This window comes from Pangasianodon hypophthalmus, chromosome 6 (assembly GCF_027358585.1).
Source record: "Pangasianodon hypophthalmus isolate fPanHyp1 chromosome 6, fPanHyp1.pri, whole genome shotgun sequence".
NCBI classification, from domain to species: domain Eukaryota; kingdom Metazoa; phylum Chordata; class Actinopteri; order Siluriformes; family Pangasiidae; genus Pangasianodon; species Pangasianodon hypophthalmus.
Genome location: NC_069715.1, coordinates 5,244,643 through 5,272,055, shown reverse-complemented (window position 1 = coordinate 5,272,055; position 27,413 = coordinate 5,244,643). Strand labels below are relative to the sequence as shown.

Genomic DNA, 27,413 nt, shown 5'->3' with positions numbered 1-27,413 from the left:
AAAACATAATGGAAAAAACCCACACATCACACAGCGGATTAAGATATAATGTAAAACTTTATCATAATCGTAGATGTGGAAAGCCCTGAGAACCACAGATTTAATATTACTGATGTGAACAAACCCGAATGTCAAAAAAAATAAAAAATCAGTTTTTTTTTTTTGGGAAACAAAGTGCTCCACATTTGAATACAATCAGCACACACCAGTTTTACAAGCATTCACATGGGTCTTATCCTAAATCTCATTTTAATTAGAAGAGGGAAAAAAAAAACTAACATCAGTAATATCATCGTTATAATTAGATCAATAACAGCATTATAATATAATAACAACAGTACAAAAATATGCACAAAGACCATTGTTCAGTTTTCTGAATTGAGCGTTGTACAACTTTAAGCCAAAAAAAAAAAAAAAAACAAAAAAAAAAAAGAAACTAGAAGACAAATGAGGTATTCCAGAAACCACTTGCATATGCATAATACACAGACAGATGTGGAGTTGAGGTGAAGTGGTGATACAGCTGCTGCTGAGATTTCTGACATTTCTGAGTAAAGTCGAGAAATGAAGAGTTCCTGCTTTCGAAATGCCTCGTTGACTCCCTGATGACGCAGAAAATTCGAGGAGTGTGTCGTGTGTAGTGTGTAGTGAGCATTAAGATTTCTCAACAGGAACACACTCAACCCTGGGGCAACAAGAACACTGCAGATGAAGTCATTTCCTTCATGGTTTACAGTTGTTTTTTTTTCATTCGAATATGCTCAAAGGACTCAATAATAAAAATCATTAGATATTTTTGAAATAGTAAATATATCATCTCATTTTCACTGAATGGAAGTCTCAAATCTAGTGATGCACCAAAACGGTACGGAGTACGAGTAGGACGGCTGGTGTTCCCCTCAATCAGTTTGTGTTTGTGATGTATTTTATGCTGTTGACTTTCAGCATGCAGAGAGTCTGATATCTTTTGTACACTTTTCTGGCCACAAGCTTCAGAATATTTGAAGCTGCAATCTGATTGGCTCTCTGCACTTTCATGTGCTGGAATTCAGCAGGAAACCAAACCTGAACATGACACAATGAGCATGATATCATCACTGGACTAAAAAAAAGCCCATGGCATCCCATCTTACAAGTTACAGAGTTTTGTTTGAAGTGGGTAGTGATGAGTAAATGAAATAATGTCACGTGTTGATGGCTTAGGACAAAAGAGCCGTGATTGGTCAACTGACATGTCAGTCGTATGTCTTTTTCTGTAAAAGTAGACAGTTCTTGGTCAAGTTTATTGGCAAAACAGATTGTCCTCAAAGCCAAAAGTCTTGTCAGACTACCTACACAACAAAATCTTGTCCAAGGCGCGATGGTCTATTGTACGTTTCTCATAACAGAAGTTTGTAGAGATTTGGCTCGTGATATATGATACTCAATGCACTGATGTCACAGCTCCGTATTGACACTTCATTTGGTGCACCCCTACATATATGAGACTGCAATGCCTTCTGGGTAAAGATCTGTTCCTGTTTTTGTCTATTTCGCATCAGAATGTTAAAGGCTGCAATCTGATTGGCTCTCTGCACTTACGTGAGCTGAATTTCATGTCAGAAAAATTTGAATGAGTGTTTCAGACCATGACATAGGCACTGGACTCAAAAAATGTGAAGTTGTTACTTCACTTGTTTAGTGAGGAAGTTAATGTCAGGTATTTGTCGACTGTAAAAACAGGCGGTTCTTGGTCACGTTTACTGATGAAGTGTACCAGATTGTCTTCGAAGCCCAAAGTCTTGTGAGAGACTAACTCCACGACAGTGATTTTGCAAAGTCACGCCTCGGACATTTCCCATAACCTAGACGTTCATAGAGATTTGGCTTGGGTATCTGTGAGGACATCAGTATCAGATCGCTCAAGAGTGCTGATGTCACAGCTCTGTATTCAAACTGCAGTTCCTACATTTTTAAGACTGCAATGCTTTCTGGGTAAAGTTCTGTTCCTGAATTTTACACTCATGCTGACCTGACCACCCAGGATTCACTAAACTAAAGTACTGGAACATCTATTATGATTATACAGGGGAAGTAGACAGTTAAGCAGCTTCTCTCTCTCTCACACACACACACACACACACACACACACACACACACACACGCGCACGCACGCACACGCACGCACACGCACGCACACGATTCCTTTGTAAACTGTAAACTGAATACATATTGTACTGAAGCACCATCTAGAGGCAGAACACCTGGCGGTGATGGATTGTGAATGATAAAGTGACTAATGTAACTTTTACCTTTAAAACCTGATCATCTGATGTGCAAATGTACACACACAAACACACACACACTCACTCATTCAAAACCAGGAGGTCTTTAAAATCTACTCAAATATGTATAACCTGTAAGACCAGTTAAAAAAAAAAAAAAATCTAAAATATATAAATACGCCTGACACGGTGTGTGACGCTGATTGTATTTTGTGCAGCTGGACTTTAAAGGTACAATTCTCTTCAGTTTGATAAACCCTTGAAAAAGAGCCTCGACATTCTGTTCTGGAGAAATCCTGAAACCCGTCCTGGTCTCTCCAGCGATTAAGGCAACTACAGCGTCCTTTAACAGCAGCAGTTCATTTGAGCGCAACTTTTCCCTGACTGTAAAAAAGCATCACTGTACACGACGCTGAGCCTCACGGCTGTAAACTGCTCCGTGGGGGAAAAAAAAAAAACAAAAACAAAAAAACACACAATTCACAAATCTGATCGCAGATACACACATGCTTTAGATCAGCAGTGTGGAGAAGCACAAAGCATTTACAAGCAGCTAAGCATATAAAGGAAGGTGAAATTTCAGAAGGGAAGGCATGAGGCATTTGGCAAAATGTACTTCCTGAGCTTAGAGAGACGGAGCAAGAGACAGACAACACTACATGGTGGTTCCTCTTTGGGCACCTTCAGTGTTTTCATATTTAAAAAAAAACCTCACATCTACTTTCCAGAGTGATACATTTCAGACCTCCACTTCAATGATCTCCTACACTATTTAATAAAATCATTACTAACCAACACATCAGATCCGTTCCTCTCCAAACATCCCCTTTTCTCCCTCAACAAGATCCTGGTGCTGGTTCTAGAGTCGGTACCAACAGTACCATCAAACCGTTCTGTGCTTTTCCACCACAAAAGAGCCAATTCTTTTTCTGTAATTAAATCCCAAGTACTGTTTGACACGCAAAAATGGAAGAGAAACTTATAAATAACCGTGGGTTCATCTTATCATCTGAAATGTGTGCAGCGATATATCAAAGCGAAACAAAGCTTGAAAAGCAAGTAGCAGAGATCATTAATGCTTCAGCTGAATGTACGTAGCTTGTACAGTTAGCTTGCGAATCTGTCAACGAAGCTAGTACATAGCCGAGCACGTAACACGTGATTGCACAGCAGGGTGTAGGAGATACATTTTGGTTACTGTTGTTTCTCATGAGAATTTAAAAAACACCCACAAGCGCCGAAAGTAACAGTCGCTACACACCCACAAGAGACAAAGCGGCTTCTTGCTTGCTGTCGTGTTACGCAATGTACCTTCACAAGCAAAATGATTCTGCTCTCCAAGGAACAGCTTTACTTTTCGACATGACATGGCAACTTAAGCATAACTACGATTAGTAGAAAATGCATGAAGGAGTTTTGAAGTTTACGCATCTCAAACGAGAATCTGCAGCTGTTGCTAACAAAACCGCCCTAGAGCAACGTCCAGTGTTCTCCAAACCAATGGAGGACTTTTTAAGAAACTCTCACATCTGATTACAGTTCGGTTCTCAAAGCGGTGGAAAAGCAGCTGCTTCTTAAAAAGCTCTCCTGGTTCCTGAAGCAGCAGCGGTTCCAGCACCAGCACTGTGTCGATAGAAAAGGGGCTTCATTAATCTCTGCTATACTGATATTGTACAAAATGGCATCCATAGAGTTCAATTTTTGATTTAACTTGAAAAAACTGTGGGCAACAAATGCTCTGTACCCCGTGGTTACAGTCAGACAGATAGAAAGTGAGCTGCTCTTTGGTATCTAGCTGTGCAAGCGATCCAGAATGCACCACCATGATTGTACGAATGCAGAAAAGTACGTAAGAGATGAAGTGAGAGAGAAATCTCTGAATTTGGGGGAATCTGGAATCAGGCAGGAATTCATGGAATTCTGATTCAGCAATCCACAATGCTACTCATGTCTGGTTGTGTTCCAATAGCACGGCAGCACGGGATACGTTAGTGTCTCCATCAGAGAGCATGAGGTATTTCTCAAAGAAAATAAAGACTAACGATGTTTTTTACTGACCATAAGAGTCATCAGAGTAGTTCCTGAGAAAGCTGCCTTCCCATTACGAGAGGCAAATATCAATGCGATTTGATTTTACAGCGTTTCAAATCCTGAGAAAAATGAATAAAACTAGCACTAAACACACCCATAAGCACAAAGTGACGAGACGCAGACTCTCGCGTTCTCTACGCTATTTAAACCATACTCTAATATATTCCAGCATCTCGTCAGTGTGCAGGTTCGAGAACATCTGGCTCTGGGCTGCCATTCAGGCGCTTGTCGCCCCGACGCCACCTTCGGTGATTGTCCTACAGCATATAGTGACCACATCTCTGAGCTATGCACGAGCTCAGAGCTATCAGCTATTCATGAGTTACGCTGGGTGCTGCCCTACCAATAAAACATAATAAAAGTAAAATAAAACATCAGAAATCCACAGCTGAATGACGTTGAGGTAGGTTGTGACGTCTAAAAGCTCTTAAACTGTTCAAGGCCCAGTCTGAAATGAAAAGCCTGCCCGAGGCCACAGACTGGAGGAGATATGATGAGTAGCATTACACAGAAATACTGCACTCATTCCTGAGAACACCACACATTTACTGTACATTTCCTCATATTTACTGGTTTGAGGTATTTTCTGGTACTGTTCAGACCATCAGCAGCAGCAGTATTCTGAGCATTCTGAACAGCACCCGTCAGTGTAAACGCACACCGTGGGCACGCAGCTCGCGAGCTTTGGAAAAGTTCAGCTGCATTTAATTCAAGTTGAAACTTTGGCTCGTTTTGCAGTTGTAACGTCTCTGTGATCAGAACGTCGTCTTCTTTTCTAGTTCTCCTGTTCATCCAAAGGAGCCTAAGCCTGGGTTTATACTTGCTTTTAATTACGTGTGTGCAGAATGGCTGCTGTGTGTGTGTCCTGCAGTCATTCAACACTCTGAAGGGGGTGTACAGCGTGATGTGACGGGATTTAAAATAACTAGAACTGTCTCTCAAATCACATTCACTAATTTAGACAAATCTCCTTATCAAAGTTACTGTTTGAATTTGCTGAATCTTCTGTGATAAGTAAATCAAATTTTTAAATGTAAGGACATTTTTTCGGAGACCAGCGCATGATCGGAAAGTTTTAAAGAGAAAGTAACAGCAACAAATACATGTCCCACTTCGACAGGGAAACCTGATGGACAGAGCTGCTTCAGTGGACGTCAATTTTAATCCTGCCTGAGTACAAACAGTATGCAGGTGAGTGTGTGGCTAATGCTGCTCACACTGCTGCGTCCACAAGCACACACGTAGTTATGCTTCAGGTATAAACCAGGTCTAACCCCCAACAACGCTGCAGCTAGGTATGAGGTTTTAGGCTCTGAGGAAAGTGAATGTATAGCAACACGATGAGGCGAGAAAATCCCCTCTTTTACTGATTCTAAGAAATTCAAATAGATTACGAAAATAAAATTTACTCAGCTAGAGTAATTACTACAGCTCCTGAGGTAAAGATGTTACTGTAATATTCACCCGCTGCAGATTGCTCAATCTGAGGTATGTAAAAAGAGGGGAAAAAAGAGAGGAAAAAACATTTTAAAAAATCCAAACTCAGAAGACAAACAAAATAGCATTTTTTTTTCTCCTAAATAAAAATCTTCAAGTCCTGTGATGAACACCTGTCAGTTGATTTTGGCTGAATGTCCTGATTGTGTTTAGCGTTTTATTTAGCACAGTGTTTGTGAATAAGTAATTTGTACATGTCTGTGTGTATGTATGTGTGTATGCATGTGTGTCTGTACGTGTGTACGTGAGTATGTGTGTGTGTGTGTGTGTGTGTATTAAATATGTCTGAACATGTATAGACAGCCAAGACTGATAAAAAGTAAATGAGGTACTGGTTGCGTAACAGTCTGATTTTTTTCAAAACATCTTTGCGAGGTGTGCTGCAGTTGTGCCGCGGCCTGGAGGAGGCTGAAGCCTGGGCAGGGGAGGACTCGGCCTCCTCGGCCTCCTCGTCCTGTACTATGGTGAGCCGCTGGTGGACGGCTCGGCTGAGCTGGGACCTTTAGAGGAAGAGGAGGAGGGGCTGTGGCTGGGGAAGGTGTAGGTGGTGTTGGGCGTCACGGACGACATGCTGGCTGCAGAAGACACAGTCACTGACGCAGGCTTCTGAGCAAACAGTGTTCCTTAGAGGGAGAGAGGAGATACAGTGAGGATTACACACATCATCGCTTTATAGTAAAATGAATCTGATTATTAGACCAGGAAATGATAGGTGTTTGAAGAAGAAGAAGAAGTGTGTGTGGTAGGGCTGTGTGAAATACTGCTACTGAAACATTACTATACTACGGTTTGTCAGTAATTAACCCCAGTTGTGCTATACACACATATAACTATGCTTCATCACCAGAGGGCAGTGTTTAGCTTCTACTGTTTAATATTTGACAGTTATGACATGAGAGCATGATCAATGTTGCTGTAGACACCGGTTTCAGCAAAACAAATCTTGTACATACAGGCCATTCATTTCTATTCGTTTATTATTGCTGTTATACATTTTCAGTTATTTTCAATATCAAATTTAAAAAAAAAAAAAAAAAAAAAAGAAACAAACCTTATATATATATATATATATATATATATATATATATATACATAGTTTATATATATATATATATAATTATGGCCAATAATAATGTTAGGGTTAAATTTGTTAACACAATCTGTTGTAAAAGTTACATTTTCCCCATTTACTTTTCCCAGTACTTCTGTACAAACCTGATTCATATAAGGTTACCTACAAGGTTACTGTGTGATGAAATATGCTGAATAGTTGATGAATTGTAACACAATCTGACACACAGTATATTATTAGAGGATAGTTTATTACTGTAAAGGTGTAGAGATATGCCTGGACCAACTGTTGTCATTAAAAAAATGGATTATTACTAAAACAAAATGACATGTTCAGAGCTGTGTGTGTGTCTGTGTGTGTGTCATGTGAAGCAGAGACGTGTGCTGTGTACCTGAGTAGACAACACCGTTGACCTCTACGGATACACTGATGCTGGCAGACCCTGTGGAGGAAATGCTCAAGGCCAGGTCGTGCTTATCTTCTGCAGAAACAGAAATACAAGCACATGCTGTTTAAACCCACATCATTACTCTTCGCGTTGCTCACTCAATCACTTTCTCCATCTGTCATTAGGATACGGGAAATTTCAACAGAATGGATCCTCAATCCCAGCTCTAGATGCTACTCCAGTTCTCCAGAACTCCAGCTCTGCACATGTTCGAGCTTCATCTACTCCTGAATCAGCTGAACCAGGTGACTTCCCCACTGCTGAAAACTTCAAACTCCTCAGGGCAGTGGAGGTTCATGACTGCTCTTACAGCACATTACAAACCCCCTCTTATACTCTACTGCCACCTAGAGGGAGCTTCTGCCTCTAACACTTTATTAAAGCAGTACGGAAATGTTTGCATAGATTTTAAACAGCACTGAAGCCCCTCAACATTGAATATTATTTCAAAACCATTTTACGATTTATTTTACTATAACTACTGTTATAGTCATTTCTGTTCTTAAAAGATATCTGATGTACAAAAAAACATGCATCTATTTATTAATTTACCATAATACTTAAGAGCTTCTTCTCTCATTCTTCTTTACCCTTAAATGAAGTCTGTTAATTTTATTAGCTTTATTTATGCCAAAGTTTCATTGACACACTGAAGCTTTGAACTGACCAGCAAACTTTACAACAGAATTGTCCTCTTATTATGTTTATATGAACAAGAAACCTCTGTATGCACTACATAAATATCATCTATGTGGCATTCATAATTTTTTTGCCATGTTTGTAATCTCAAATATTTTATCTACACTGTAACTTCAACACATGTTAATTATCTTTACCGACTCACACCACTATACTTCTCCATGCAGTAGACCTGCTTAATAACACACTTTTAAAAACTTCCCCTAATAAAGAATGATATAATCCTGCTGAGGAAATACAGTTGGAAGGTGTTGTTTTTATAACTGACAGAATCATGGCAGTGGACTCTACTCTACGCAGGTCTGTAGTTCTGTTCCCTGCTGTGATAACTGACCTCTTGGTGTCAGACCCATGCGCAGGTTCATGGGCATGTGGGACGCCATGGCTAGCAGGTTGTGTTGAAGTGCCTGCTGCATGAGTCTCTGCTGCTCCTCGGCCAGACGTGCCATCTTCCTCTCCGGCCCCTCAGAGGCTCCGAGTCCTGTGCCGGTCTCCAGCTTTTCCCTCAGCTGCTCCAGCGTGGCCGCCCGAGCCAGTCCCGCCATCTGCTGCGGCCCCAGAGCCAGAGCCACAGCCGGGACACGAGCCGCCAGCAGAGACGGGGAGGCATCTTCTAAAAAGAGAGAGAGATAGACAGAGAAAGAGAGACATGATGTGATAAAAGTAATACCAATTTTTTTTTTTTTTTTAGGTCTGTCTCTCTCTAATCTTATTAATAGCGTTTTCCTCTTTCCTCAGTCCTCTTACCGAGAGCCTTGAGTGAGGGTACTGATGCCCCCTGCAGGCCGTTCAGCGCTGCTGCAGCTCCAGCACCCAAAGCAGCCAGGTGCATTTTGGGAGGGGAGAGAATGTGGGGGGCGGAGCTGGGGGAGGAGCTAAAGCGAAACAGGCTGCTGCTGTAGCTGGGGCGACGCCCCTCACGCCGGTTGCTGTCGATGGCGGCCTGCAGCTCGCTGGGAGAGCTCAGACCTTTGCGTGCACACTCATACGGGTACAGATACTTCATATACCTGATAAAAGCAAACACACGCAGGGTTATTATTACACTGATCATTCAACACTGCACTGAATAAACACCAGAGTTTGTACAGCTCCATTACCTATTACAGTTAGTGAATGAGGGACGTGTGGTGAGAGATTTCATTTTATTGTTTGGTGACTGCTTAAATATCATTTGTTGTAAAATTATCAGTACTCTGCCAGAATGATTTTCAGAAAATCATTTTAAAAGTACACCATAAAATCCAGGGTCCAGGGTATGATGCAACTCATCTAACAGATTATTCACTGAATTGACACGACTTGAATCAGTGGCGTGATTCATTGGCCTACTGACCGAATTCGACTCACTGACTTGACTAGCTCACTAATTAAACCTGACTCACTGGCTTGATTCACATGACTGGCCTGATTCAAATCACTGACATGTTTCGAATCAGCAGCTCTACTCGACTCACTGACTTGACTCACTCTCTAACCTGACCCAGCTCACTGACCTGTCTCACCTTCTGACCCGACCCGACTCACTGATTCGACTCAGCTTCGAACCTGATTCGACTCACTGACTCCATCAGGTTTAGCAGGCTGAAGATTCTCCACAATTAAAGCTCTGACTCAGGTGGCTTTTCTGTGTGTCTTTTTTGAAAAACAGCAATTGGAGTTGAACTTCAATCTGAGAAAGGATCTGAGAAATGTATGTTTGCGTGGTCACACCTCCAAATTGCATGTGTATGAAGTCAGCGCAGGCTGCATTCAGTTCTGGCATGTCAGGTCTATATTATTTTTCGCGTGAATTTCCTGTGTTTCGTAGACAGCTTTGTCATCTGAGTGACAGTGATAATTTACTGTACTCATTTACCAAACGCCTACGGCCAGAATTGATTAAATGTAGAACAAAGGCCAGCATGAGACAAAACAGAGTGTCGTACACGGCAGTCCTTGCACATGTTCAGGGACTTTCCTAGAGTGTGTAGCTGAAATAAATGAGTCCACTGTGAACAATGAACACAACAGTATCAGGGTGTTACTTGAAAGTGTTACTTTATATTAATGCAGTCCAGTGTCCTGGGTTTTTGATTATCAAATTTCAATTTAAATTCACTTTTTCAATTTAGATGCAAATTAAGAATTTAATCAATCTGAACTGAGCTCATTCTATTATATACATATATTATAAAGCTGCCAATATTGCTGCTATACTACAAAATAGTTTACAGTTTACAGCCCATGTTCTGTGTATTTATCGGCCTGTGTATCTATTATTCTGTTATGTGTATTTATTGTCCTGCACTCGTCTCCACTGTTGTGCACTGTACTGTGTACTGTGTCCTTGGCGAAATGGCATTATATAGAGGAACGGCAATAAAAACCCACCTGACTTGACCTGATATGAAATATGAAAGATTCACAAGTGAAGAAAGAACAGTTAGGAATTTTCAGGCTATTGAATTCTCAATTCTGATTGGTCAGAAGGTGTTGATTAATTTTCCAGCAGCTCTGAAAGTAGGCTGGTGACTGTTTTTAGCTTCTATAACAGGAACTAAGTTGCTTTGTGGAAGTTCCACAGCATTAAATGTAACTATAATTGGATAAAAATGATGCCATGTCATTTGTTAAAAACATTTTAAAAAACAAAGGCAAACTGATGTGGTATCAAAAGGAATAAAATACTTTGGGACATGCTGTCCGCTTTGCGTTACTCGGTATCACATCACTCCGTTGTTGAGCATTTTCCAATAACAGCACACCCCCAAGTGTTTTATTCCTTACATAATTTATAATTCCAGGACTAGTCACATAACAACGTCACTCTGAATTAATAGCTTCTTAATGATCAGATCAGGAAAATGAGCCATCTTGGCAGAAAAATAGAGGTGCTTAATTTAAAAAATATATCTATCTCAGCACTTCCATCCTCCGTCCAAGGTGAACTCTGACCCAAATCAAATCAATAAATCCATCATGTCAATACACTGCTCCAATAGCAGGACATCATTGGAGGGAAATGAAAAGGGGAGTGTGACAGAAGGTGAGGTGAAAGCAGAGACAGAAATACACCAGGATGGTAATCTGAAGCTGTCTTTTGTGTGTGTGTGTGTGTGCGCGTGTGTGTGTTCTCACTGTGTGCGGAGTGTGAAAGCGGCACTGGTGATGGAGGTGGGTAAGTTCAGGCCCTTGGTGATTTCTCGCCAGATCTTCTTGTTGATGACCTCCACCAGGCCTCCTTTGTCCGTCACCAGCTTGTAGAGCATGTAGAGATCCAGCACCTGCTTGGCCATGATGGGGATTCGGTTCACCGGGGTTCCTGCACACATTCACATCACGCGCACACCCACACACACACCCACCCTCTATAAGAGCTTTACAAACAGAATGTGTAATGCCACATTTCTGACAGCATGAACATTAACTGGCACTTGATGAGTCATGTGAAATTCCTCAGTCACAGATTATAAAGTCTGGTAAGATCTCAGAAAGATGTTTCTGATGTAAAGTCTGTCCCATTCAGAAAGCAGTATAATGACAGCATGACAAAGCACACACACACACACACACACATATATATATATAGATAGATAGATAGACAGACTTAAATTTTGTCTTCTGTTTTGCTTGCAATTTGTCTAAATTTTGTGTCTTCTGTGAAATTGTTTGAATTTGACTTTTCTTTGGCATTTTGACTGAAATTCATATGATGTTTTGTCTGAATTTTGGTGTTTTATTTGAATTTTGTGTTGTGTGGTATTTTGTCTGCATTTTGTCTAGTGTATTGTCTGACTACAAATGCTAAAAAAAGATATATATATATTATATCAGCTTATTTCTACTCCATATCACCATTCAGTACACTTTATTCAATTCCTCTACACTGAGCTGTGTGTGTTGTGTGTTGTGTAAAGTCTTTTAGTGCCCTATGTCCTCTGTTAAGCTGAGTTCTAAAGCCCTGACAGGGCGAAGAGCAGAAGAAACATATTTAACCACACCAGCCTGACCTCAAACACGGCCTCTCCAAACACAAGCGCAAACACACGCTAAACTTCTGATAGTAATGCACGGTCTTGTCTAGACCTCATGGTGAGGAGTTGGGTAAGATTGAACGTGAAAGGCAGAAGACACAACACACTCATACTTACACTCACACTCCCCTCCTTCCCCACAAACATGCACAGAGCCACGGATTAAACAAGAAGTGAGCAGCTCCACTAATCCCCAGGCCACGGGGGTGGGGGGTGGGGGGCGGGGAGGGACACATGGAGAGAGAGAGAGAGCTTTAATGGGCATTATTTGGAGGATTGTGAATGGTAAATCCCCACACACACATTCACACTCTGTCTTTTTAAGGCATGTAGGTGTGTCCCTGTGTGTGGTGTAATACTACGTCTAATCTAATCCCATAGCCCTTGGGTATGTTCCAACCTCAGCCAGACGAGCCATTAACGCCTCCCTGACAGCAACGTGATCATCTGAGAAGCTTAGAGCTGATCTGACTAATGTCTTCACTTTGTCAGGTCTCTGTCCAGACTGCATTTTAGTCACATGCGTGCGTGCGTGTGTGTGTGTGTATGTGTGTGTGTGTGTGTGTGTGTGTGTACTAATATTTACTCATATATTGCTATTCTGAGTCATCAGATATAAGATGCAACACATCATACACTCTAAACAAAATGATCAACAAAACTACACAGAGAAACAACACTGGATGTCCTGTATTTACCAAAAAAAAAAATTAAAATGGTAAACAACTCACAGCACGTCAGAAGCACTCCTGGCAAGCAGCCATAATTAGCATCCCTACAGCATGCATTACCACACACAGCAGATAAACCAGTCTCAGCCAGTCTGGACTTATATAAGTACCCATAAATACACCTGCATAATAAGCTCTATACATAGCACTATAGAGAGTAGGGATGGGCCCTATGGGGTAAATATGGTATAACTGTTACAAAACACTGCGCATCACAATACACAACTGACGTATCCAGGCAATCCAGATGATCCACCTGCAGAGGATTTCAACTTTTTTTTTTTTCAATTTTCAAAGTCAACACGGTGCTATACAGGTACGGCTGGGCAATATGACAACTTAATATCGAAAACGATATCAAGATAAATTATATCAGAAATCAAACATATGATTTCTTTATGTAATAATAATAATAATAATAATAATAATAATAATAGCTACAAACTTACTGGAAGCAGATCTGATGTAAAATTGTGAATAGTGAAAAATTATGGATCTTGGATTAATCTGATATCATTTGTTTTGTTTGTAGGCTGGTCCAAATCACTTTAAAAGAAAAAAAAGAAAAGAAAAGAAAAGAAAAAAAAAGAACTTTTCTTTTCTGAAATCCAGTATTTATCACAAAGGCATACCATGATGTAATTTATGTTAATAAAGATGCTGTATTGCAATGTTGCCAATCCCTTCTATTGATACTATTGATATCTCTATAGAGTTGTATAGATTTTTTTTTAGACCCCGCCTCCTCTTCCTCCTCGTGTCTTCAGAGGATCAGGAAGTCTTTGTTGTAAGATTCATGTCCTCGTGCCCTTTGAATTGTCAGGTCAAAAATGGCTTATTAAGGAAGAAAATGTGCAAAATTCCTCCTGTACTGTCACTCGTCTGAGAGATGAGTACTACACCTGGTGTAAATATATAGGTTAGAGAGATATCGTGGTATGAAGGTATTACGTTGTTGAGCTATGCAGCTATGCAAGTTGCATGTTTTCTGTGTGTGTGTGTGTGTGTGTGTATGTACTCATATAAATACATACATTTGCTTTACATGTGTGTTTGCATACTTTTATGTGCCTGGGAGTACCACATCTTCCTGCTGTGACAATAACTTGCATGTTTACAACACATTTTGTTTACTTGTGTAATGCTAAGTTTTGTTTAATTGCTATATAGTGGAGATAGACGGATAGACACGTCAAAAAGAACTGTAGCTCTAACCTCTAACAATCCTCTGTCTGACTGAGGATCATACAAAACATACGAGTGTGGTATGGAGCGGTATGAGTGTGTATTTCCCCTCATCACCATCACGGAAGCAGCTGTTCACACACACACACACACATACACACACACACACACACACACACGGAGACACCCACGCATCTTTAATGATGTTCTGGCCATAGAACCCACATCAGGCGCAGGGGTCAGATGTCAGCTATAGGGTATTGACAATCAAATTAGCGTGCGGGTCAGCAGGAAACTGTGTTTTCATACACACACACACACACACACACACACACACACACACACACACACACACACACACACACACACGCCCTTGCTTGACACACAAAGGCAGAGGACGAACAAAGGACCTTTTACAGGCCACTACAACTTCATCATCATTATCATCATCATCATCATCATAAGCTATCAATAAAAGAAGAAAAAAGAAGTCAAAGTCCTGAAGTGTTTTATTCCTCTTATACCACAGCAATTTTCAATTACAAACTGTTACAATTTTTTATTTATTAAAGAACAATACATAGTATTGTTTTATCCGTTTAGAGTTACCTTTAATTCGATGATTTGTCAACGAAATGAGTTTGTTTTCACCTCACCGGCCTTTTTTTTCTTTTTCTTGAAGTTAATAAGACAAAAAAAAAAAAAAATTCTTACATCCTGAAGATGCTGGAAAAGTTCAAGTTACAGCTTCACCTCCAACACATTTTTAAACCCGTTTATGAAGATAGTCTGCCGTACGAGTCCCTGCGTAAGTATATTACTATAGAAACGATAACGCTTTAGAACACAAACCTGAGCTTTGCAGCTGCCCTACTGTCAGAGCTGCGTTTATAGAAAATTAATCAACACCTTCCGACCAATCAGAATCGAGAAATCAAAAGCTCGGAGGTATAATGCAAAAAATATAATCTCAAGGCACTTTTTTAATGCACAATATCCATCAGGATTTTTGGTTTTGCAAATAAATGCCAACAAATCAGTAAAGCCATATTATACAAAAAAAAAACCAACTATAAGGTCAAATAATTTAACTAGAAAATAAGGAAAACTAAATGAAATTTAAAAAAAAGTTTTTAACATTTAGATTCATTTTACTGTGAGGAACTTGGGAGCTTGTTAATGATGACCATAGGTCCACTTACGTCACTCAGAAATATAACTGGGGCATTATTTATCATGATATTGATATCATATCATTATGAGACAAACTGCCCTGTCACGGCACTGAGCAGTTTCATGGATACACACTGACCTGCCAGTTTATTAAGTCACCAAATGGTAAGATTTAAGTCTAAGCTTTGACACAAATGCACAGCAAATGCGTGTGATATAAGAGACCTCAGGCATTAACACACGTGCTGTTGGACTGTGGACCCTGCAGCATGAAGCTAACACTCCAGCGCTGCCTAATGGCTGCACACGGCTGCTCTGAAGGCCGCTCTAATTGGCCACAGGCTCTCCCGTCCCATCATGCCCTGCCCCGTTGATTTTCCCCCTGGGACTGGCCGATCAGGAGCAGAGAGATTAATGGCAATGGGGGTCAGAGGTCATGCTGGTGGGAAACCCTGCAGTTGGGGCCCGTAGGAGGACGAATCGCTCAGTAGGGAGAAAGGGAAGAGAGGAGGATTTGAGATACGACTACTGAGACCTGGACAGGAACAGTAAAGTGTGCCAAATGGGAAACAAAATGGGGACAGCAGAGCCACAGAGAGAGAGAGAGAGAGAGAGAGAGAGAGAGAGAGAGAGAGAGAGAAAGAGAGAGAGTGATCATGTGTGATCTATGTGATCATCAGATTAAAAAAAAATCTAATAAAACAAATGAATAGGCCAATAACCAGGTTATACACAACATATAGCGTTAATCTGTTATTAAATGAAATAATTTAAAAAAAAAACTCTCTTTCAAGATTAACCTCTAGTTCATTGTACATGAAAGAAATGCATGACTGGTTAAAAATAGAGATTGTGTAATGTAAGAAAATGAAAATTAGCATTTATCAGTAATTCTTACTATTCTATCAATAACAGATTTTTTCATCCAGCTCCTTTATGAAAATTTTGAAAAATAAACAGAAAAGCCTTAAAAAAATATATATATATATTTTTTTTACACTTGGCTGAGGTTGACGAGATGAATTGATAGATGCAAAAAAGAATTCAGTAACAAGGTTTCTGGAATAAATGATGACTTAGAGGACATAAGTCGCATGTTTCAGTTCTATATATAGAAATATCTAAATATAAAAATGGACACAGAGGACACTTGTGCTGTTTGGAAGAAGAAACGAAGGTTTTTCTTAGATTTTATTAATGAAATAACAATAAAGCACTTACTAAAGATCAATGAATGAATGAATATTAAATGTTAAATCTCTCCATTACACTGCGGTTATTTTTTTTTTCTTATTTCATACAATGAAATGAATATCCGTGTTATTTGCAGTGACGCTGCTGTAACTGACTCATGTAGTCCTAGAATTGCAACGTTCGATTAGTAAAGTGCACGTAAACACACTGGAATTTATTCATAAATAAATCGTTCGTTGGAATATTTACTCAAGAAATATGGTATAGATGAAAATCCAGTTAGTTCAGAAAAAAGTTTGCATAAATTCATAAATACGTACAGCGCCTTGAGAAAGTATTCAACCCCAGCCCCTGTTCTGGTGTTTTTCCGGTTTCGTTGCATTACAACCTGCTATAAAAATTGATGACTTGACACATCCCAAGAGACCTGCAGCTGTAATTGCAGCAAAAGGTGGCTCTGTAAAGTATTGACTGTGGGGGTGAATACTTATGCACAAGATTTCTGTTTTTTTTGGTCTTAATTATTGTTTGTGTCACAATACAAAATATTTTGCACCTTCAATGTGGTAGGCATGTCGTGTAAATGAAATGGCACAAACACCAAAAAAATATAAAAAATCAATTTGTAATGCAACAAAACAGGAAAAACACCAAGGGGGTGAATACTTTCGCAAAGCACTGTATAATAACACTCACTAATGTGAGCCTTGACTGATCGGCTTCAAATCGTATAATTGTGGATGAAGTACTGCTTGTTCTTTCCACTCTCTCTCATAAACACACACACACACACACACACCCCCACACACACACACACACCCCCACACACACACACACACCCCCACACACACATACATATTTAATGAAAATTTTATGAAACTTGAAAAAGCAATCCAAAACAAATCAAACACTCTCGTTATGAGAGATACAGAAGTTAAAATGCAGCCTCCTACAGAGATATCAATATAAACTATGCCCACTGTGTGTGTGTGTGTGTGTGTGTGTGTTACATGTCACCCATCACATGGCCTGGCCATTTATAGAGGAACACTTGTTGTACAATGTAAGACATTTATAGCTTTTATAGCTGCTGCTCAGATTGAGCGACACTCAGGAGCAGGATGTGCTCGATGATCAGCTCGCAGCTGTTCACTCCGCATTCATGAAACCACGACAAAGATAGAAGGCAGAGGTAAAGTGAAATACAGCGCTATCACACTGAACACTGACCTAACTGGAGCAGGCAGCTGCTCGCCTGTATAGGCCGCTATAATAAGTCTGCGAGGCTTAGAGGCCGTCCCTGACGCCGGCGTGGTAAATTAAATATTGCTGATTTCACGTAAGTGACATTCCTTAAATAATTAAGGCGCCGGGAGTGACCGATGAGGTGACCGGGGGAATTAATTTTTCAGTGAGCATGCAACGCTGCCACTGTGGTGTGAGGTTTCAGCAAGCATCCTGCCCCTCCTCTACAACCATACACTCACAAAATGAGAGAGAGAGAGAGAGAGAGAGAGAGAGAGAGAAGGGAGGGAGGGAGGGAGGGAGGGAGGGAGAGAAGACGAATCAGCATTAACTGATGTATGAGAGAAACATGCATCACTATATAAAGATATGTGTCAGGAATGTGTAAAGAATAAAACAATGTGCTTTGCACCACGTGATTATGGGAAAATAATCTATAACACCCTGATGATTACTTTCCAATAACAGCACGTCCTGAAGTGTTTTATTCCTCTAATACCATAGCAATTTGCCAACACTAACTTTTGTTAACTTTTGTTTTAAAAAAAAAAAAAAAAAAACACCACCACATTGCACTTTTTATCCATTTACAGTTACGTCATGTTGTAAAACATCCATAAACATGTTAGTTCCTGTTATTACTCATTACTTATAGTCGTTCCCTCACTAGCCTCTGTTTTTTTCTCTCTCTTGAAGTTAAGACCAAAAAAAGGAGAGAAAAAATGCAACTTCTGTTACTGAGAACCCGCAAAGTGTAAACTCCTCCGTTCTGAAGACTTTCCCATGTCAGGAAAACTTAAAGTCACTGCTTTACCTCTGACATCTCCACCTTAAAAATCCATTTATGTACAACTTCCGCCATACAAGACCCTCTGGATTAGCTGTTGCTATAGAAACGATAATGTATTAAACCTGTAATTTGTTTTTTCGGTAATCCTATTCATCTGTTCAACAAAGTATGATGGACAGAGCTGCTATTCTGAAGTTTCAAGAAAAACACATTGTTTTTAATGTGAAACGATGATTAAAAAAAAAGTATGCAAATAGTAAAAGTACGTTCTTTTTTTTTTTATATGTTTTGAGAAAATGTTTTGAGAAAACGAACGCAAGCCTCTAACGTGACACTTCATGGATTCATCCACATGTTTTAGTACAGTATGACATCACAGGGTGTTATTTCTGTGCTGATAGTACAGCCATAATCCATTCAGAAAAACACCTCTGCTCATTTTCCTCTCTCTCCGCCAGAAGGACTGTATCATTCCAGCTGCTGTGTGCGTGTTTGTGTGTGTGTTTGAGATCGCTCAGTGTCAGCGTGGCTCCTTGTTACATACCCTGTACTGTCCAAGACAGAAGTCTGGTTTAGCTTTAATGGCAGCACAGAGACATAAAAGGCATCGGGCGATGATAGAACAGAGCCGTGCTATCTTTAGTCCAGCTATATCCTCCTATCCCCCCCCCCCCCCCCCTCTCTCTCTCTCAGCAGTAAATTATTAGAAATTCACTTGTCAAGGAAACAAACAATACTGACGCTCACATGACACCACTGCTATAAACGTTAGCCTTTGAGTGAAACATGCAAATGCCTTGCGTCAAACTGTTGGCAAATTGCAGGAGTATTAGAGGAATAAAACACTTTGGGATCCGCTGTTTTAGGAAAATAATCAACTTCAAGGTGGAAACAGGATCTCCGCTTCATCACTCCACTCCACAGCTGATTATTTTCCTATAACAGCATGACACTGATTCTTTTATTAGATCATATTTCTGTCATTTGTCTTATTTCTATCATTTGTCTAATGGTCTTGGTAAAGCTTTTTGGTAATCTATCTAGTGTTGACCAGAGGATGATGGGCTCCATTTCTTGACCTTCAGCTCGTTCACTATTGGCCTTGACCTGGAGTTTTGTAAAGCTGCTTCGCAACACTGATAATTAAACATATAGAAAAGTGCTAAAGAGAAGAGAAAGCTGGGAAATACCTATAAACTGGGTGTAATGTTACACCAATAGCTGACATGAGACCTCACTTTCCCATCATTGTAGTAATGTGATGGTATCGCTGTGTGTGAAAAAACATTCGTGCTATAGATGTCAAAATGTGGAGTTTACCACAAAGGAGATGTTTTATTACTAAACAGGAATCGGAAACATCTCTGCTGTGAACTATAAGATAAAAGACTTCACAAGGACTAGAAAGTGGTGAGGACTCGTCCCTGAGTGTAAAAATGATACCAATATAAAGGAAATTATCCAGGCTCTGTGTACTAGCCATATCAGAGATGGTATCTCAGACAAAAATGTCACTACAGTCTCCTAAATAAAGAATCATTTCTGTAAATCACACGCTGCACAAATGTAAGTGCAGTATCCTGTAATGGCTCTGCAATAATAGTGCATTAATAGGCATAATAGTGATATCATAATAAAATCTGTCACAGCACACTTTTCTGAAATGTAACAGGTTTTTACATTTTTTAAAAACTTTTAAAGAGCAATTCCAATCTCTCAATCTCTGGCAACAGCTTATTTCAAGTTTTGAATCTGTAAAATTGCAAAATGTTCATTTGTAGTTCATGTGATGATTTATTTTTGTAGCTATTAAATAAAAATATCATCGAAATAATCTGTTTAGGGCAGGAGCTTACCAATACCTGCTAAAATACTGTAGGAAAGCTGATAAATGTATGAAAAAAATGGCCATAATTTATCAACTCTAGCTTTTTAAACGTAAAACCAAAAAAAAAATCTTCTGTTGTGATTTAGCCAATCACACGCATTTATGTCAATTATTTAGCTGAAGGAAGCTCATCAGGCCAGAGACTAGCTACAGGGCTAGAGACATTAGCTCAGAAAGGGGAGAGTTTTTTAAAAATTTTATTTACTCTCTCTGGTCTGATCAGTGAACTGACAAACACGGCTTCTTTAAACACTATTTTCATTGCAGGCTTTTTTTCTGGATGCAGAAGTATGCATTAATTGTCCCTGCGTCAAATGCTGCAATCGACTAGAGGTCGTAACTCGTAAATTCCTGACCTCCGACCCCTCCACTGGCCCCCCAAAAAAAAGTTTGGGAGGTCTCCTCGACCCTTAGTTCAGCACACGATGTCAAATCAACATGGATGAGCATCAAGGCACCTCTTTAACCTTTAAATGAGTTTTACTTTATATACAAATATAGGCTTTAGATCGATAAACACAAAGGCATATTAGCTTGTTAAATCTGTAATACTGACTGTACAGTTCGCTGTTTTGAGGAGGAAAATATGCGGCACTTATCACAGTTAACTGGTTATTTTGTTGCTAACAAAAGATGAACATGGAGACGTCCATGATTTTTCCTCACTTTGTAGCTCGAACGCAAAAACGTTGAACGTTGAACGTAAACAAATTTGAGTTGAAAATCTGTTTTGCTGGCAGTTTGTTTCGAAACCTATACATCGATATCATGATCCATATCGTATATATCGTACATATATCGTAGGAAAGTCTTTGCATATCATGAGGTGGGAATTTAGTCGTATCTCCCAGCCCTGGTACCACTGCATGCACTTGCTGGAGAGCAGTGCAGGAGGTATTTCAGCTGGTTCTCGAGGGTGCACATGGAAACTGTGGCAGGTGAAGTCTAAGTAAACAGAAGTGTGTACAGATTAGGCAGAGGAGTTGCAGATTAGCCACACAGTATGTAGGTCATCAGATAAAACCACACAGCACCTGACTGAGAGGATTAACACAGCAGCACTGAAACAACGCGCGCACACACACACACACACGCGCGGGTTTGAATAACTGAAAAACAATGCTGCGGCTTCCAAGGAAAATTACACCCAGCTCTTGTTTTGAAGACCATACACTTTTTTTTCTATATTAAAGATTACGTGGTGGCACAAAATAAGGTCAACAGAAAGATGTAGAGATGCTTCCTGTACCTCTAGAGTAAAAAAAAAAATAAAAATCTAAGAATGTGGAAACTAAAAAAATGGAAAAACGCCCCAACCCTAGACTCAGCCCCCTGTACTTTTCGCATAGTTTGTAGCATTATAACCAGGATTTCACTGGGATAACGGTGATATGATGATATAATATCGATATCATGATAAGTGTTCTGAGATCTCAGGGACAGCGTGATAACTTTATATACAGCATTATATATAATATTTTATAATTTAAAATAATGAGAAACTGATTAGAAGCAGCTGATGTGATGTTAAAACTGTGTACTTAATCCTATAAATTTTAAACAAAAAAAATATTTATTTATATTTTAAGTAAAATTTGTAAAAGTATAAATAAATATAAGTAAATAAGTAAAAAAAAGTAAATATAAAGTAAATATAAATATGTTTTAAATATTTAAAAGATTAAAATATTTTTAAATATCTTAATTATTTTTTTAAATATTTAAATAGTTTTAAATAATTTTTAAAATAAAAAAATTAAAAATTACATTTATTATAATTTTTTTTTTTTTTTTTTTTTTTTTTTTTTTTTTTTTTTTTTAAAGACAACATTTGTAAGCAAATGTTAGTGGGCTTATATGTCATAAACTTCAGCATTAACACACCATCACACTATAACCTTAACTAAAGTAAATAAGTAACGTTGGCATTAACCAATATTCACACCATGAAGCCACAATGACGAACACGAACAACACCTTAATGTTGATCATGAAACGTGTTTGTGGTTGTTACATTTGTGGAACTGCTAATAGGAAGTTATCTACATTTAGGAACATGTGGTTATTTAATATTTGCTAATATACATGGAGTAATTTTTAAGTCTGGGAATGAATAAACAGTCCATGTGGGTGTATTTCATAAATTTTTAAACAAACGTTAATTAATACACATATTAGAATGCTTTGTTAACATTACTGATGATTTATTAATGCTGATGTTCACTGTTTGTTATGTACCAGTAAATGCTAGTACGTAAGAGAACCTTCACTCTAATGTAAAGATTTACAGATTGAAGGAATGAATAAATGGACGAATATGGCGTTGCTAAAACATGTCCTCAGTCAGAGCGACAGTTCTGTGAGCACGTGTTTATGAGCTCGCATTCTACAGAAAAGACACACCTTCAATTCTGTCCAAAATATGGACACTCAGTAGACGCCTGCCCTATGGGGTGGGCGATACGACGGAAATATCGTGTCACAGTTCTTAAAGACATTCCTACAGTACACGATATGAATCATGATGTGTAGGTTTTCTATGAAACCAGCAAAGCTTCAATGCTGTGTTTGAAAAAACCTGTTCTACACTGGGTTTAATGATACTTTTACCTTATGTCTAGAAAAAATAAATTTAACACTGAAATGGAGGAAAAATATATTTGGTAAAATGTTTAAAAAAATGTAAAGATGTTTAACATCCTACAATTTTCCAAAAAGATATCACAATATCCACGACATCTCAGAAAAGTGTATTGTGACATAATTGATCACAGTATCAATATCATATCACATCATATTGCAATGCCCTAATATATACGTTTGCGAACAAAAAGTGTGAGGGGAAAAAGATTTCTGAAAAACTGATTTTGATGATACTTTTATTTAATGTTGATGAATAAAATAATTTAACACAGCAAAGAAGGAAAATGAAAACTTTCTGTCAATCTGAACATTTTAAACATTCAGCTTCTTCACATTAGCTGCTTTCAACTGTTTCTAACTTCCAACTGTTTGTAAGCATCATAAAAAAAAAGTTAATGTGATATCTATATCTCAGAAATGTGTATTTTGACATATGTTTATATCTGGGATATAAATTGCTGCCTATGTAGGGTGGCTTCTTGTACAAGGAACACAACGGAAGTGGTATTATTGCAAAACTTTCACTATAACAAAGTTTTACACGCTGAATATTGCGACAGATGTGTATAACTGATTACTGCCACATGCCTAACGCATTCACACATTTCATTCTTCCTAATTTCAGGTAGAGGGGGTTTCTTATAAATGACGTCACACTACGGGGGATTTTAACGCAAAAAGGTTAAAGGTTTTGCTGCAAACCACAAACTACCCAATTCAGCACACTTCACTCCATTCAGGACTCAGTCTCGGCTTGTGGGTTCTTCCTCGGGACCTTCTAAAACCTACGTGTGTTTGATGGGTGTGTTTGATAGGTGTGTTTGATAGGTGTGTTTGATGGGTGTGTTTGATGGGTGTGTTTGATGGGTGTGTTTGATGGGTGTGAAATGCCAGCGCTTGCGGGCGTCTGTTAAAAAAAACTACAGCGTGGATGCGGAGAATGACAGGAAGGAGGAGAGAACAAGGGTAATCTGACTCTCTTGTCTTGGGTCACAAAGACGGGTCACCTGAACAAAGCCATCGGATGGAGGAGAGGGGGAGAAGACAGGACGAGTGAAAAGGGTGGATGACGTGAAAAGTGAGAAGGCCACTTTGACTGTAACCCGAGTCCTTGTGCTCCCGGAGGACGGCTGGTCAGAGCTGATCGCAATCTTATCAACACCTCATGGAAACGCGAGAGGAGGACAGAGGAGAGCAGGAGGGAGCGATTGCCTAATGTCCTGACACAGCATACCGGATGAAAAGATGGAACGGCTATAATAGAGCTGCAGGGTATTTTAGGTACAGAAATGACAACAGTGACTAAAGGAGAAAATGGAAAAAAACGCTATTGATTCTAGTAAAGGTCTTTAATAGAGCTAACTACAGTGGGAACAGGTGACATCGACAGGAAAAGAGAAAAACTGGGGGGTCTCAAGAGGGATAAGTGTAGAGATGGCTCAGACAGGCAGAAAAAAACAGTTAAGATTAAGAATCTTAAAAGAAAGAAAGAAAAAATTGATTCATTAATTTAAATTAAAAATAATAATAATAAAAAAAAACCAAAAAAAAAAACAACTTGACCAATTCTAGTAAAAAAGTCCCAAGGAGGATAGGTGTAGAGACAGCTACAGTGTCTGAAGGGGGAAAAAAATTTATAGTAAAGATAAAAAAAAAAAAAAAAAAAGATATATATAAACATTCTAGTTAAGGTCTACAGCAAATGAAGGGAAGTAATATCTAGTCTAGTAATGGTAAAAAAAGAAAGAGAAAAAAAAAAAAGAATGAATGAATGAATGAATGAATAAATAAATAGACAGATAAATGAATTACTTAATTTAAAAAAAAAACAGCCTCATGAGGTAAAGGAAAGAAAGAAAGAAAGAAAAGCAATCATGAAAGAAAGAAAAATAAATAAACAAACAAAAACATTGTTCATCCATTTTAAGAGGGCGAGTCAAACGAAAACCTTCATTTTGTTTATTGCATCTACGTGTCACAAATGTGATGCGGATCGTCCCTATAAAGTAGCTGTCGCTATAGAAACGATATCGTATTAGAACCACCACTTTAATATAAATTTGTGATTTGCCTTGTAGCCAGAACTACGGTCAGAGCTGCTGAAAATGAATCAGCGCCAGAATTCAACAGCGCTGTAGAATAAAAGAATGCAAGATCTTTTTAAATGAACGTCGCGAAACCGCACCTTGACAGCGTGCGCCCAAAATGATTTCCCTTCAAAACAAGCGCATGCAACAATCTGCACAATGGTTTCACTGATAAGTCGCATTCCTCATATCCATTTAAGGTCATGTTTAGACAGGAGGGGCTTCTCGCAGTGACTCACGCTGGAGGAAAACTGGTTTTAATCCCCTACCTGACTGGATCAGTGGGTTTATAAACACTAGTGGCAGCTGCTGAATAGCCGTGTCAGGAACGAATCTGGCTTCAGTTGTAAATGAAATGATGTGGTGTTGATGTGACTGTTCGCGTGAGCAGGTGAGCATGAAGATCAGGTTGGACTGCTCGTGTGAATACGGTCACTGCTGTGAAAGTCTGATTCAGAGGAATTTTCCCTCTGGGGTCTGTACGGTGTTGCCGCTCATCTGTAAACTGTTTGGCTCAGAAGTGGGCCTCCAGGTCAGAGGGGAAAGAGAGAAGAGGGCTGGGGGATTCCATCTTACTCCATTCATTCATTTTACAGAGGCACAGGGAGAGAGAGTGAGAGTGAGAGAGAGAGAGAGAGAGAGAGAGAGAGAGAGAGAGAGAGAGAGGGAGATCTCTTCAGAGTCAGCGATATAAAGCAGCGATATAAAGCAGCACAGATTCACACACAACAAATCCCAGCTATTTACAGACATTAAGACTAAATTGTGATGGCAGAGGGACACACAGGAACATTTCTTGCAGAAGGTCCAGAGATTAGACCATTCTAGTATGGCTATTACTATTTGTTTACTATATTCAGTAATCTACTTCAGTAATAATGTAACATTTATATTAATAAAGCACCCCTGAAGCTGAAAATGGTGAGGGAGGAGTATGATGTGTTATTGTTTGACTCTTCATATTCTTCCCAACCACACCACCCACACCCTCAGGTCCTCTTCTACTGGCTTGCTGATTATTCCTCCATCTAGACTCTGTAGCTGTGGTGACCAACTCTGCTCCAGAGCAGCTCCTGCTCCAGAGTGCCTTCTCCAGGATACTATCTCAAGAGTGCCTTCCTTAGAGTTCTCCTACAGCACCTCCTCCAGACTTAACTCCCACAAAACGCTTTCTCCAGAGCAACTCGCCAGAGAGCACCTTCTCCAGACTAACTCCCACAAAATGGTTCCTACAGAGCAGCACCCCCAGAGCACTACCTTTCCTAGAGGAGCACCAGTTCCAGAGAACCTTCACCAGAGTGCCTGCTTCACCCCAGTGCGTTTCTTCCAGACTAGCTGGCCAGAGCACCTTCTCCAGACTAACTGGCCAGAGCACCTTCTCCAGACTAGCTGGCCAGAGCACCTTCTCCAGACTAGCTGGCCAGAGCACCTTCTCCAGACTAGCTGGCCAGAGCACCTTCTCCAGAGCAGCTCCCACAGAGAACCACTTCCAGAGTGCCTTCTCCAGAGAGCTTTCCCCACAGCAGCACCACCAGACTGCTGTCCCCGGAGCAGTTCCCTCAGAGCACCTTTTTCAGAGCTCCTCCAGCCTAGCTCCAACAGACTGCTTCCTCCAGAGCGCTGTCTCTAGAAAACTTTTCTTAACCTATACGTCCAATCCATTTCTCTCTCTCTCTCTCTCTCTCTGTCTCACGGGCCTATAATCAATCTGTCAATCTACGTCCTACAACTCAAAATCTGTGCAGACGAACCTTGTGTGTGTGTGTTTTATTCCCACGGTACCCTAAAGCCCCCAGGCTCCACCATGCCGCGTGTCTCATCCTGCTGTGGGTGTGTGTTCCCGTCCGCTGTGGGCGGGTCTTTCCCATGCCTTGTTTCATTTGTGGTCTGAAACCACACGTCGACGCTATCCTTAATCAAAAACAAACATGTCCGCCTTTCTTTTTATAGAGACGAGCTGAACGATGATTAAAAAGCGGATGGAGGAGAGAGACCCGCCTCATGTCGGGAGTCTTCACCCTTCTTATATTGTGTGGGTGTGTGTTGCTTTTCTGCTGAAACACCACCCACCACCCAATGCTATAAATTTTCTAATGTGTGCCCTCTCCTCTTTTCTCATTAGCCTTTTTTTTTTTTGCTTTAAATCTGTCTGCCCTCGGCGTGTTCGCTCAACTTCTCGAGCTGTAGCTTTCACTCGTCTCCTTTGTGAATGATGAATCGCTCTCTTCCAGAGGAAATGAAAGACTGCCGTCTTGTTTTCCGCATGTGGACACAACCCGTTTCCCCCCTTTCGCTTGTCTCTCCGGTCCTTGTCTGCTCTTTTCATCTCTCTCTCTGGTCTGGAGCTGGTCAGTGGAGAGCCCTGTGTTTTACAGGCTCATTAATCATTG

The 27,413-nt window shown here is 39.8% G+C and overlaps 1 protein-coding gene across 2 annotated transcripts in view; it reads right to left on the bottom strand.

Annotated features, from left to right (window-relative positions):
* Positions 1-38: 38 nt before the first annotated feature.
* Positions 39-27,413, bottom strand: part of LOC113534732 (AT-rich interactive domain-containing protein 3B) — a 68,318-nt gene continuing 40,943 nt past the window's right edge. For both annotated transcript variants that reach the window (XM_026927688.3, XM_053234823.1), the window contains exons 5-9: positions 11,192-11,375; positions 8,819-9,081; positions 8,406-8,684; positions 7,316-7,405; positions 39-6,475 (exon numbers count right to left, since the gene is read on the bottom strand). In XM_026927688.3, coding sequence (XP_026783489.3) covers positions 6,312-6,475; positions 7,316-7,405; positions 8,406-8,684; positions 8,819-9,081; positions 11,192-11,375 — 980 coding nt within the window. In that variant the 3' untranslated portion in view covers positions 39-6,311. The remainder of the gene's footprint in view (positions 6,476-7,315; positions 7,406-8,405; positions 8,685-8,818; positions 9,082-11,191; positions 11,376-27,413) is intronic.